The 13668-nt window shown below is 39.6% G+C and overlaps 1 protein-coding gene across 1 annotated transcript in view; it reads left to right on the top strand.

Annotated features, from left to right (window-relative positions):
- AGBL1 (AGBL carboxypeptidase 1) overlaps nt 1–2630 on the top strand; it is a 76287-nt gene extending 73657 nt beyond the window's left edge. The window contains exon 12 of the mRNA XM_017862688.1: nt 2374–2630. Coding sequence (XP_017718177.1) covers nt 2374–2535 — 162 coding nt within the window. The 3' untranslated portion in view covers nt 2536–2630. The remainder of the gene's footprint in view (nt 1–2373) is intronic.
- The last annotated feature ends 11038 nt before the right edge of the window (nt 2631–13668 follow it).

The following is a 13668-nucleotide window of genomic DNA, read 5'->3' as shown; positions in this document are numbered from 1 at the left end:
ATGTTCATCAGGGATATTGGTCTAAAATTCTCTTTTTTTGTTGTGTCTCTGCCAGGCTTTGGTATCAGGATGATGTTGGCCTCATAAAATGAGTTAGGGAGGATTCCCTCTTTTTCTATTGATTGGAATAGTTTCAGAAGGAATGGTACCAGCTCCTCCTTGTACCTCTGGTAGAATTCAGCTGTGAATCCATCTGGTCCTGGACTTTTTTTGGTGGGTAGGCTATTAATTGTTGCCTCAATTTCAGAGCCTACTATTGGTCTATTCAGGGATTCAACTTCTTCCTGGTTTAGCCTTGGGAGAGTGTAAGTGTCCAGGAATTTATCCATTTCTTCTAGATTTTCTAGTTGATTTGCGTAGAGGCGTTTATAGTAAAAAAAAATTGTACAGCTTTTTAGGTTAGAAGTTTGACACGAATCTCACTGGGCAAAGACCCGGGTTTCGGGGTTGCGTTCCTTCTGGAGGATCTGTGGGGAGAATGCGTTTCCTTTCCTTTTCCAGATTCTAGAGACCACCTGCATTCCTTGGCTGATGATGCCTTTCTCAGTCTTCAAAGCCAGCAAGGGAAGACTGAGGTCTTAGGGGCCAGCAATGGTTCTCTGCAGCCAGGAAAGGGTCTCTGTTTTTAATCATGTTGTGATTAGATTGGCCCTAACTGAATAGTGCAGGATGACCTCCCCATTTCAAGTGGACCCTTAATCTTAAGCATGTCTGCAAAGTCCCTTTCGCCATGTAAGGTATCCTACCAAAGGTTCTGAAGGTGAGAACACGAACATCTTTGGGGGCCACTATTCTTACCATCTGTAGTAAATTCTTTCCACATGTAAATACTTCCTCTACCTTTTGAAGACACTACTTCCCTTTCCATATATTTTACATATTTGTCAATATTTTTACATATTCATTTTATTAAAAAATTCATGTTTTTTTGTTTCATTTACCTAGCAGGCTAGTTATTTGTCAAGAAACAAGGTGGGTGGTTTCTCCTTGGACCTCTTAATACCTACTTGATTGTGGAAAAATCTTTCTAAATTTTAAGCTAGGAGGATAATTTTTGGGCAGTGGTATTCTTGTGCTGCAGAGGGGCAGTGTTTCCCTCTGGTTACTGAAGTCTCCACTGTCGGGGGATGCAGTGCGGGTGGGGGAAAATCTCTTAGCCTCTTTATGACTGGTGTCCCTGTTTTGATTAGGGAGAATTTCTTCAGAATTCTTAAAGATTGTTAACCAGGGGCTGGACGTGGTGGCTCATGCCTGTAATCCCAGCACTTTGGGAGGTCAAGCGGGGCAGATCACCTGAGGTCAGGAGTTTGAGACCAGCCTGGCCAATATGGCAAAACCTCCCTCTACTAAAAATACAAAAATTAACTGGGTGTGGTAGTGGGTGCTTGTAATCCCAGCTACTCGGGAGCTGAGGCAGGAGAATCGCTTGAACCTGGGAGGTGGAGGTTGCAATGATCCGAGATCACACCACTGCACTCCAGCCTGGGCAATACAGTGAGACTCTGTCTCAAAAAAAAAAAAAAAAAAAAAGATTGCTAACCAGGTGTCCTAATTTCAATGGCTATTCAATTTTTGTATTTGTTTTTTAAATGAGTATTGAAATGGGGAGGTATGGTAGGAAAATTTGTTGCTATTTGTTACTTGTTCTTTTAGCTTAGCAGTCCACCTGGATTAATCACGTCTATTATTTTTTCAATGTGCTCACAATTCTCCCTATTACTTGGCCCTGTGATACTATGTGCTGTTGAAGTTTTCTGTCTCATTCTCCCCAGTGTTCTGGGTGTGTTCTATTTTCATGATAACCACATTTTTATTTTTAATTTTAAAGAAAGCATGCTTAGATTTGTCTCTTTTCTTTTTACATTGATTGCTATTTTTTTATTTGTACAAATTTATGGTTACATGTGAAGTTTTGTTACATGCATAGATTGAGTAAAGTTGGTCAAGCCAACACTTTCAGGGTATCCATCACCCAAATAACGTACATTGTACCCATTAACACATTTCTCATGATCCTCCTCCACCCCCTCCCTGACCCTTCAGAGTTTCCATTTTCTATCATTTCCTTGTATGCCACAGTGATAGGAAGAGGACTTTATGCCCCTGCCCGCCTCCCTCTTGCTTTCAGTACAACTTGAAAACAGATCTTCTATTATGCCAAAATATGCAGGAAGGATGCTTCCTGCTCAGTCTCACTGAGCTTCTCCTAGACAGTAGAAATAGCCCCCTTCTAATTACTCAAGGCCCAATACATAAAGGACAGATTAGATTAACAACAATACTTCCAAACTATATGTAAGCCGTTGTTGTTTTCTATTCTGTTGTTATAAAAAAATGTTGATAATACACACGCCTGCTTTATTTCTGCTCTAGACTCATCTTGACATCCTGGAAAAGAGTGTCAACCTCAAAGAGGTCTACTTCCGGCAAGATGTTCTCTGCCAGACGCTGGGAGGGAATCCGTGTCCCTTGGTGACCATCACGGCCATGCCTGAGTCCAACAGTGATGAGCATCTAGAGCAGTTCCGTGAGTAAAATGGGATCCTCTTCATTGAAGATTTGACTAAGGGTGTCCTTTATAGTCTTGGAAGCATTCTGTCTCTTTTAGATCAAAATCTCCATAAAGGGTTGGAGACTGTCTGTCTTTGTAGAAATACACCCCCGACTTTTATTGGTGTGACACATAGGTTAAACATTAATGTTGCTCTGTTGTTAAAAGGAGAGAAAATGAAATGAATTCAAACTGTCAGGGAGATGAAATGACAGTTTGCTAATGATGGTCACTTCCTCTCTTAAAATAGAACCAGGACTCTGAATCATATTTTCCAAATTCTAATCCAGGGACTTTTCTCACTGTGCTCACTGCTGTTATGTGACTCTCATTCAGTCAAAGTTTAGAAAGAAAGAAAGTTGAGTTTTTAAGCCCTGGCTAAAGAATCCCCTTGATGACCTGAATACCATTTGTATCTGCAGGTATTTGTATCTGAAGATGTGGACAGGCTCTAGCTAAGAACTTTGAAACAAAGTCGAAGCCAAACTCATGCACACACACGCAGACACACACAAATATACACATACGGACACATACACAAACACATAGACATACGTAGACACAGACATGTACACAGACACACACACGCACATGCATGTCTTTAAATGTTGGGCTCCTGTGCTAAGTGCATATGTGTGACTGACTTGTTACCAACTAGCTTTTGAAAATGACTTCTAACATCGTTTCAGAACTTAGGTAGGCAAAAAAACAAACCAAAAAAAAAAAAAAAAAAAAAAACAAAAAAAACCCCCAAAGAATGAAGAATGTTTTGTGATACAAAGAAGTTTTGGAGATTAAAGAAGAGACTGGGCACCCAGCTTAATTTATCCCCAGAAGATACAGCCTTTCCTGATGAAGATACAGCCTTCCCTGGTGAAGATACAGCCTTCCCTGGTGAAGATACAGCCTTCCCTGAGGAAGATGCAGCCTTCCTGGTGAAGATACAGCCTTCTCTGAGGAAGATACAGCCTTCCTGGTGAAGATACAGCCTTCCTGGTGAAGATACAGCCTTCTCTGAGGAAGATACAGCCTTCCCTGATGAAGATACAGCCTCTCCTGGTGAAGATACAGCCTTCCTGGTGAAGATACAGCCTTCCCTGATGAATTGCTAGCCTCATTCAGGTGACTCTTTGGTGGATCAGAATTATATTTTCTCACACCCCATCAGCATCTGACAATGGATACTCAACCACCTGGCAAATCAACAACCGATTAACCCATCTGGATTAATGAGACCCTAAAATGCTTTAATGAATAATAAGGCATTTTCCAAAAGTTATTTTCTGTATTTTATGCATTTAAGAGCAATTTCCATAACAGTCATAGGGTCCCTGCCTCGGCAGATGAGCAGTGCTTGGGAGCTGGAGACAGCAGTCCTCACAGGGTAACTTTCATTGAACCATTATTTACTTAAGAAAGTGGATGTGTGTAAGTCTGAGCTTCTTTTTCTACAAAAGAGGTGAGCAGAACTCTGATATATCATTACGACATAGAAGTGCCTCCGTTTTTGTATTTTGTGCTGACATTGGTGTTTTTGTTGCTATTATAAATATGGAGAGTGTTCTTACTTTAAGAAGAGGACTTGAAACATGCAAAGGCCCTTAAATAATCTGGCACTCCAACAAATAGTTCTGTTGAAAAAAGAGAGAGAAAGAGAGAAAATATCTCTTAGTACACCCTTATATGAATCAAAAGAGGCTGGTATCTGCTTGCTCTGTAAGATGGGTTATAGTAAGTGTACGCTCTTATGATCATAATAGGTTTTTTTTTCTTTTAAACACGTGCTAACATATCCGATGTTAATCTCAAGAAGTATCAGATAAATGCTATGCATTTTCTTTTTGTCACTTGCAAATGACAATCATTGAGCTAGACCCTGAGGAAACCCGGCTTTGACCTAGAGGAAAGGGCTAGTTAGGGCCATCTTCATAGGTGTGTCATCTATACCTTTGCAGAGGTCTCCTGCTTAGAAGGGCCATGAACTCTGCTTAATGCTTTTCTGTCACTATCTTTATAAAATTCTTTATACAGTTTTGAACAAGGGGCCCTACCTTTCCATTTTTCGCTGGGCCCTGCAAATTGCATAGCTGGTCCTGGATGTGATCTAAGGTCATAAAAGTAGAAAGTGGCAAAGGCCGGTGCCTTTCTGATACTACTCTTCTCTCTTTCCACATTATGTAAGAAGAGTTTTAAGTTTTATCCTATTTTTCCCGCTCACTGAAAATATTATTTGTATGGCTTATGTAGCTGATTGGTATCTTTCATCATGGGGATTAATTTCTGGACCCCTTATTTTACAGATGGAGTAAGCGGAGCTCAGAAAGGTTAAACACTATGATCAGTAGAGGTGACAGATTTCCAACATTGTTATTCTGATTCCAGAGTCCACACACACAACAAATGTGCTGACTCCTTCATTATACACGTGTTCAGCATCAACATTTTGGCTTTACTCTTGGAGCCATAATTTCCTCTCTTCCTCATTCTGTCCTCAAATTATTAGACACTAGCTGAGTTGTTAAAGCATTTATGCTAAATTGACCATACATAAGTGTATTACTCTCTTCTTGCTCACAACGAATTTTATTTTCCTTTCCTAACCCAATGGAAGCGTTTTCATGGTGGATGCTTCAGATACTGTGGCAGGAAGGGAGAAAGAACACTCTTTCTGCCTGAAGGCCTTTCTTCAGACCCGTCAGATCCCAGCACAGAGCTGAGACTGCATGACCTGAGCCACAGTGCTGGGGCACAGTTTCAGCAGGGCTACATAATAAAAAAGTGTACAAGGTAGGTGTGTGTGTGTGTGTGTATATATAGTTATATATAGTTACTTTATATATATTATATATATAATATTAGTTATATCATATATGTAAATATATAACTATATATCTAATATATATAGTTACTGTATATAGATACTATATAGTCTATATAGTCTATATATAGTAACTATATACAGTGACTATATATATGCATATATTCTTATAGATATATGAATATATAAACACATGCCATTGCTGTGTTTCCAAAAGAAAAATTAAAAAAAAAACCAGCCCAGTATAAATACTACCTACCCTTCAAAGTGCAACTAACCATGCCTGTAAATCAGAAATGGAACTACTTAATTTCCTTTGAACTACAAAATGTGATGTATTGATTTAGAAGGAGAAAACAGCAAATGAGCCTGCAGCTCAAGATTCTCCTGCCTCCAGGCCTCCCTTCAGGTGACATTAAATTGTTTTACCTGCTTCCTGCCTCTCAGGGACTAGGGTAGCTTCAGTGTGAGATTGTGCACACTGAATCCCAGTGTGCAATTTAGCTAGTTTCTGGTTCAGTAACTGCCGCTAACCCCTCATAAGGAGGTATGAGTGGAAAGAAAGGTTTTCTCTCCATTGTGTGGGATTATTACTTGAGTCTTACTTTATAATCCCAGGAAATAAGACCATGGCTATGGAACCATGGGGGAACTTCCCTCTCAAGGCTGGTTGCTTTGATGATCTGGTCTAAAGTCCTGGACCTGAATATTATTGAGGACAACTTATTGATTACTTTTAGTTCCTCCCAGTGTTTGAGCTCCAGAGAGTCTTCCAAAAGTATTGGTTTGATTTATTTTCAAAAGCATTTTCTTTTAAAAGTTATATTCCTGGAAACATTTAGCCTTACCTTCTTGATAATATATTTTCAGTTGAGTCATCACCAGATTTGCCAGCTGTGTACTTTATCACTATTTGGAGAACTGAGTACAGTCCCTTCTTGAAATGCTCCCAATAAAGAAGACTTACTACTTTACACCTTGATATTTGAGCCCTCAGAGCCAAACTGCTGGCAGGTCTTCAAGAGCAAAATCACTCTCTGCCCTTTTCAGTGAGACAGTGAACAGGGAAGTTCTCTGGGAGATTGTCACTGAAGTCATTGTGGAAGGGGGGGCTTAAGGAGAAACTGACGATAGCAGGGAACCTTTACAAAAGGATCTACACCTCAGTCTAGCATCAGGGACTCTCAGTGATGAATAGGCATTGGGCAGTTAGAAAGTCCAGGCCCTTCCTAACTAGTAGGATTTGGGATGTTAAAGGAACCCAGGTAGGGCATTTGGATTTTGCACAGCAGAATGGGAGTGAGGAGGAACACACAGAATCCAATAAAATGGAACAGGGGCTCCAACAGGTTGGAGCAGAAGATATCCCATAAGCAGTTTGGGGATAGGCTTGGTAGGCACCATCAGTCCAGGAAATTCTGTGCAGTGCCTTCTGAGCCTAGTCTCCATTGGTTAATGGTGGTCTGGCATAATTCCACTTAGCCTACTTAAATCCTTTAACACATTATATGTGAATAGGTACTTTGATTAGCACACCCTTTGAATATGCAACTTCCAGGTAGATTTGAGAAGTTTTCTATCTTTAGTTTGTATACTCTTCCGGAATGGGATGTGTGGGTGGGTGGTGTGGTATCTCCTTTCTTGAATTTGAACTGAGAGAAGATGCTGAATTTAAGTAGAACTAGAGAGCAATTCAGAATAAAGAGTCTTGGGGGGTCATTATTTATCTAATCCCGGAAAGAAGAATTTTCCCAGACTCAGCCATTTCCCAAAAACCATGCCTGCTTTCTGCTGCTTCTCACACAGATGGAGTTGCCTTTGTGTGGAAGTTCCTCTTACTAATGAGCTCTTGGCCTTCCTATACTTGTTGCCTTACCTCCATTTTGCAGATGGCATCCGTCAAACATATTCCCAGATTTCCCTCTTTAGGCTTTGGTCTTACTGGACTATTACCCAGAAATGCATACAACCAGAACACACTGCTTGGTGAAGGCTGCTATCACTTTGTCAACTTCTCCATTTTCTCCACATTTCTCTCATGACCTCACATTCTAAATGACCATTTTAGCCCAGAGAAAGTCGAGTCCCATTTTAGTTTGGAGAGCTACATCTCTGATAGATGCTTCATTTTTCTTAGAAACTTTATTGCCAAATTGGACATCTTTACATTCAGAACCTATAACAGTATTGTCTTGACTGTACTCACGAATGATCTGAGAGAAGAAACGAATTTGTGGGAATTTTCTGAGGGAAAATGTCATTCTCCTATTAGAAACTCTCATTCTCTAAATGAATAGTCATGGACTGATTCACTGGTGAGAAGTCAAGAAACAACAAAGGTGGCTAGGAGGGGGTGGATATGCTATTTTTTGCAATCTGAGACACCGCCACCCTGCATTTATTATAACCTAAAAGAGCAGAGCGTAACCTTTATATGTGTCTGGAGGTGAGATAATCTCAATCCCCTGCCATAGTCTCCTATGGCTCACACACTGTTCTTTCCAGGGGCCTGAGGTGGGGAAAGCGAGAGGCTGCTTTTGCAGTTGTTAAAGAATACCTTTCTTTTCTTTTCTTAAAATATTCTTACAAAAGCAATGTTCTATTCAGCCTGCCATTATGCTAAAAGCTTTTCCTTGGAAGACAATAGCTGTTCTCAGAAAAAAGATTTACATGGGGTCCCGAAGGTGTAATGAGCTACCACGTGGCACCTGCCTCAGGTTGGGCGTTGTCACTTGTAAGTGGTTTTAAATTAGAAAGGAGGGGAAAAATACACAGTTACAGAATTCCCCTTTTGGCTTCTTTGCAAATCATTTTCCAGTCTCTCTGGCCTTTGTCTTTCTGAGCCTCCTGATCAGGTGTGAAGAACAGAGCTTTCCACTGGGGAGAGCTGGAAGTGACAACAGTGGTTGGTCCCAGGAAAACAGAAACTCAGGTGAACTACAAAACTCTCAACTCTGGACATTTCTGTTTTTGTACCTCCAAGAAGCATGTGGGGGACAAGTATCACTATGGGATTACTGAATTTTAGAGCTTAACAATCCATAAAGACTATCGAGTCCTGATGTCTCAATTGCTGGTGAGAGATTGGGCTGAGGGACTTGAGCTGAACTATCTAGGTAACCTGTCTAGTTGGTGGCAGAGGTAGTTCTAGACCTTAGCCTCTTGTCTCTTGGCAATTTTTTTTTTTTTTTTTTTTTTCTGGAAAGTGATGCTTTTGACAAATAGTACAGTTAAAAAAAATTAGATACAAAAGTATAATGACCTCTCTCCATGGAAATCTTTAATAAAAGGAGTTAGAGAAACTGAACTGTGCCCTTTTCTTGCCTTTTCTTACCTTGGGATTTCCATGTTTTCAGGCAACTAGGGCTGAAGATATTAGGAATACATAGATAAGTATTATTTAGTCTTTGTCACTGAGGTACTCATAATCTACAGAGTGTGCGTGTGTGTGTGCGTGTGTGTGTGTGTGTCATGTTAAACAGGTCATTATAATACAGAAAGTTTTAACAGAACAGGGGTGAAACTAAGTTCAGCGGAAGCACAGAGAAGAGAGGATGTATCTTCATGGTGAAATCAAAGGGGGACTTTTACCCACCATAGCCACCTGTATAAACTCCACGTGCCTGGTGGTCTTGTATTGACACAGCTTTGCTTTCAAAGAAAGCTCAGTTGGCAATCCAAAAACTATTTGAATAATAGTTTGACTCTTTCTTGAGAATACATGAAAAGTAAAATATATAAAACACATCAAAACCATCTTAAATTTGTTTTTCTTCATTTTTTCTCACTGTTGTTGATCTGCCTGCACATAAATAGTGACTCACCATAATCTTACCCTCTTCAGACACAAACCCTCAAACTGTATGACATTGAGAATGGTTGAATATCTCCTTTCTGCTTTCCACTTTGGCCAAGTTACTCTAATAATAAGAGGGCAGGAATCCTTCCTCCTTCCAAGGCTGGTTGATGTGGGTGGGAAAGACTGTAAAACCTTAAAGGTAGTTGAATAGCTTGGCTTACACCATATCATGTAAATATTTTATTCTTATACAGTTTTACATAATATCATTTGGTCCTTATAATTACCTTATGAATTAAGAACGACAATAATTGTTACACCTGTTTTATGGATGATAACAATTGAGATTCAGTGTCAATGCCATTGATTTACGCTTTGAAGTCAGACTTCTATATGCAGAGAAGTGGGGCAAGTGTCTTTTCAAGTAGAAACATAGCATATGCAGAAGCAAGGAGACCCGGATATGGCGCTTTGAAAATCTCAGGGTGACAAGGTGTGGTGGCTCACGCCTGCAATCCCAGCACTTTGGGAGGTCGAGGTGGGCGGATCATTTGAGGTCAGGAGTTCAAGACCAGCCTGGCCAACATGGTGAAACCCCGTCTCTACTAAAAATATATTAAAAAAATGAGCCGGGTGTGGTGGCATGCACCTGTACTCCCAGGTACTCAGGAGGCTGAGGTAGGAGAATTGCTTGAACCCAGGAGGTGGAGGTTACAGTGAGCCAAGATTGTGCCACTGCACTCCAGCCCGGGTGACAGAGTGGGACCCTGTCTCAAAAAAAAAAAAAAAAAAAAAAAAAAAAAAAAAAAAAAAAAGAAGAACATCTCAGGGTGCAGGACTACAGAATTGTGAATTGAGTACGGGGACAGCAGATAAAGTGGGAAAAGTAAGTTGGGCTAAATGATAGGTGGCCTTCTTTTTCATGTTAAAAAGTTTTTATTGAAGACAATTATGATCTAATAGGATGTTATTAAAAGCAGAGAAATGACAAGATCAGATTTGTTTCAGAGGGAAGTTTTGTGGCAGTAATGTAGAGGAAAGTTTGGGGTAAGGAGGATAGTGGTGTCATGGAGTACAGCACAGAGGAACTCTTAAGCATTTACGTCTTAGACTTAGAATTACTGGGGTTCAAATATTGGCTCTGCCATTAGTTAGCTTTATGACCTTGGAAAAGATGATTAAACACTTTGTGCCTTGGTTTCCCCATATATGAGTTGTGGATAATACTACTTTTTCATAGAGCAATTTGAAGATTGTAAAGGACTTAGAAGGGTATCTCCCACATAGTGAGTGTTCAAGAAATACTAGCAGTTGTTGGTCAACTATGTGGGTGATGAGGTTTCAAAGGAAGATAGGTCTAGGGAAATGGGAGGGAGGGGCCTAAATTTAAGAGATGTGTCTCAGAAGTGAGAGGTCCTTGGTGACTGGCTGAGAGTATGGATGAAGGGTAGGGAGTTGAAATATTAATATTTCCACTTTGGTTGGTCGGTGGATAGTTGAATACCAACAAAGAATGCATGAAAAAGAGTAAGACTGTTGTGGGAGCATAATGAGTTTGGTTTTGGAAATACACATTTTCAGAGGCCTGAAAATTATATAAGAACTAAGGCTAAACATGATTATAAAGCCAATATGCTATAAAATATAATCTATTTTAGAGAGAAATAAAACAAATTTTGTACTACAAAACAAATTTTCTCAATTAGCAAGGATATCAGAGTTAACTCTATGCAGTTATTACACCAGAAACATGTAATATATTTCAACAGAATCAACCCCAGAAAGTTCTGTTCTACAAATTTGTTCATGTGATATAATGATTTACATATTTTAAGATCATTAACTATTTACAAAACATTTACATGTGACTAATACCTCACAACAGCCCTGTGAGGCAAGAAAAAAGAAAGAATTGGATTTATTATCTCCATGTTTAGATGATGAAATTGAGACCTGAGAAAGACATATAATAAGTAGGAGGTAGAGCTTGGATTTAAACCAAATCTGAATTCTAAACCCTGTAATCGTAACTCTTGTACTGACTGCCTCTTTCAGCTGTGCAATAATGAGGGAAAATCCTTTACCTTCAAGATACAATCACCCATATGTCAGAATAATTGTTTACACTACAAGTAATATGTTCTAGGCTTCTCCAATGGTCATTTAAACACTAATAACCCTTATAATTTTAGTAAAATCTAAGTATTACTGACTCTACAATACTCTGCATTCCTTTCCCACCCATATCTAAAATGCTTCAACCCTACTAACCTTCCTATGTATTGAACACAGCAACCTAACCACCTCCACTGGGTCTCTGTATTTGCTGTTTCCTCTATGTCCAACACTTTTTCTCCATAGCTTTGCATTATTGATTTCTCCTTGTCATATAGTATCCATGCCCACGTCACGGAAGTCTTCCTGGATCATATCTAATGTTGTTCCCCTACTCCGAATCTCTTTATCATATGAACTTGCTATTTTTTTCTTCATTGCCCCTATGACGGAGCTCCATGAAAGCACAGACTATATGCTGTACTTTTTTTCTATTGTATGTCTTCAAACTAACACAGTCTCTGCACGAAGCAGGTGCACAACACATGTTTATTCAACAAGTAAGCGAAATCCCTGACTAGAAATTCTTGCTTCTAGTCACCGTGTAGGACCTTTAACCTCTCTTGAAAAGTTACCTCCTACCCGGTTATTTCTTGGGTCCCCAAGGGTAGCCACAAATGTGCTCATAAAGCAGCTATTGGCTACGGTCTCCACACCACTTCACTTTGTCCCTGAAGCTTGGACTTCTCTTGGTAGTTGTTTGTTATCCTTGCAGTCTCGAAAAGGACTTTTGCCATTGCTGTGTTTTCAGAGAGTTACTGGATTCCATATAAAGGTAGAGGAATAGCCCTCTCTAAAACTGTGCCACACATCCACACTACCCCAAGTGGTATGAGTCTCCCCACGTTTCTGGTGAAAACAGCTCCATCATCACAAGCTGGATGAGGATGAGATGAACCCCATGCCTCCAAGGTTCAGATGCCTTTCTCTTTCAGGATTCTCATACCCAAGGCATAAAAACACAACCAGTGTTTCTCTTTCAGGATCCTTGCACCTAAGGCAGAAAAACACAACTGATTTGTCTTCCATACTTATTAACACATGTCCTGAGGACTGGGTAACTAGCAACCTTGTCAGTTCCCCAAACTCAGGATAGAAGGCTGTGCTAGCCAGGCATGACCATGAGATTGCTATTAAAATTCCCAATAAAATATGTGGTTTTCATAAAACAAAACAATACAATTTATTGTTCATGGATATTTACATGTGTAGAAAAAGTATAAAACCATGCTGAACAAAAACTACCGCCAGATTCAAGACAGTGATTCCATCTGAGGAAGGAGAAAGGGAAAGCGAAATGAAACCTAAATCTCATTTATTGGGGAGTTTGTATTTCTTAAAGAAAAGAGTTCTAAAGAAAATCTGGAAAATGTTAATGACTTTAAATATGGGTGTGTGTCATATTATTTTCTGTCTCCAACTATTTTATATTTCATGTCTAAAATTAAAAAATTAAGCTAAAAAGTGCCAACATGTCATCCTTGTCTAACAAATGTATAAATTAGAGTTAGAAATGTGAAAATAACTCCACATTCCTCCTATTACTACTCCTCAGACAATTACTGTTAATAGTTTTAAATTTATCCTTTAATATACAGATGCATGCACACACACATGCACACTCACACACTGATGCATGAATACATATGTACAGAGACTTGATATTTAGGTAAAATGTACTTAAATTGGCCTTCTTGACAATTGAAGTCTGTGACTTCCTTTGGGAGTCCAAATCTCTTTTCCCATTAATCTGAGACTCAACACCGTCACCAGATCCTGTCCTACCACTTTACACTCCCACAAAGTATAAGAGATTATTTTCCTTCATGGCTCAGTCAACAATTTTATTTGTCTTCTGCATTTTTATACTTACTCATGATTTATTTGTTTGTTTATTTATTTATTTGAGACGGAGTCTTGCTCTGTCGCCAGGCTGGAGTGCAGTGGTGCGGTCTTGGCTCACTGCCTTCTGAGTTCAAGCAATTCTCCTGCCTCAGCCTCCCAAGTAGCTGGGATTACAAGCATGTGCCACCATGCCCAGCTAATTTTTGTATTTTTAGTGGAGACGGGGTTTTACCATGTTGGCCAGGCTGGTCTTGAACTCCTGACCTTGTGATCCACCCGCCTTGGCCTCCCAAAGTGCTGGGATTACAGGCGTGAGTCACCGTGCCTGGCCCTTTAATTTTTCTTAATTTAGTTTTTTTTTTTTTTTTTAATTTTGGTGGGTACATAGTAGGTGTATATATTTATGGCACACATGAAATGTTTTGATACAGGCATGCAATGTGAAATAAGCACATCATGGACAATGGGATATCCATCCCCTCAAACATTTATGCTTTGAATTACAAATAATCTAGTTACATTATTTATTTTTAAATATAC

The sequence above is a fragment of the Rhinopithecus bieti genome, unplaced genomic scaffold, assembly GCF_001698545.2.
Source record: "Rhinopithecus bieti isolate Rb0 unplaced genomic scaffold, ASM169854v2 scaffold_66118, whole genome shotgun sequence".
Lineage (NCBI taxonomy): Eukaryota > Metazoa > Chordata > Mammalia > Primates > Cercopithecidae > Rhinopithecus > Rhinopithecus bieti.
The sequence above is the reverse complement of the archived record's forward strand: the minus strand, read 5'-3'. Positions and strand labels throughout refer to the sequence as shown.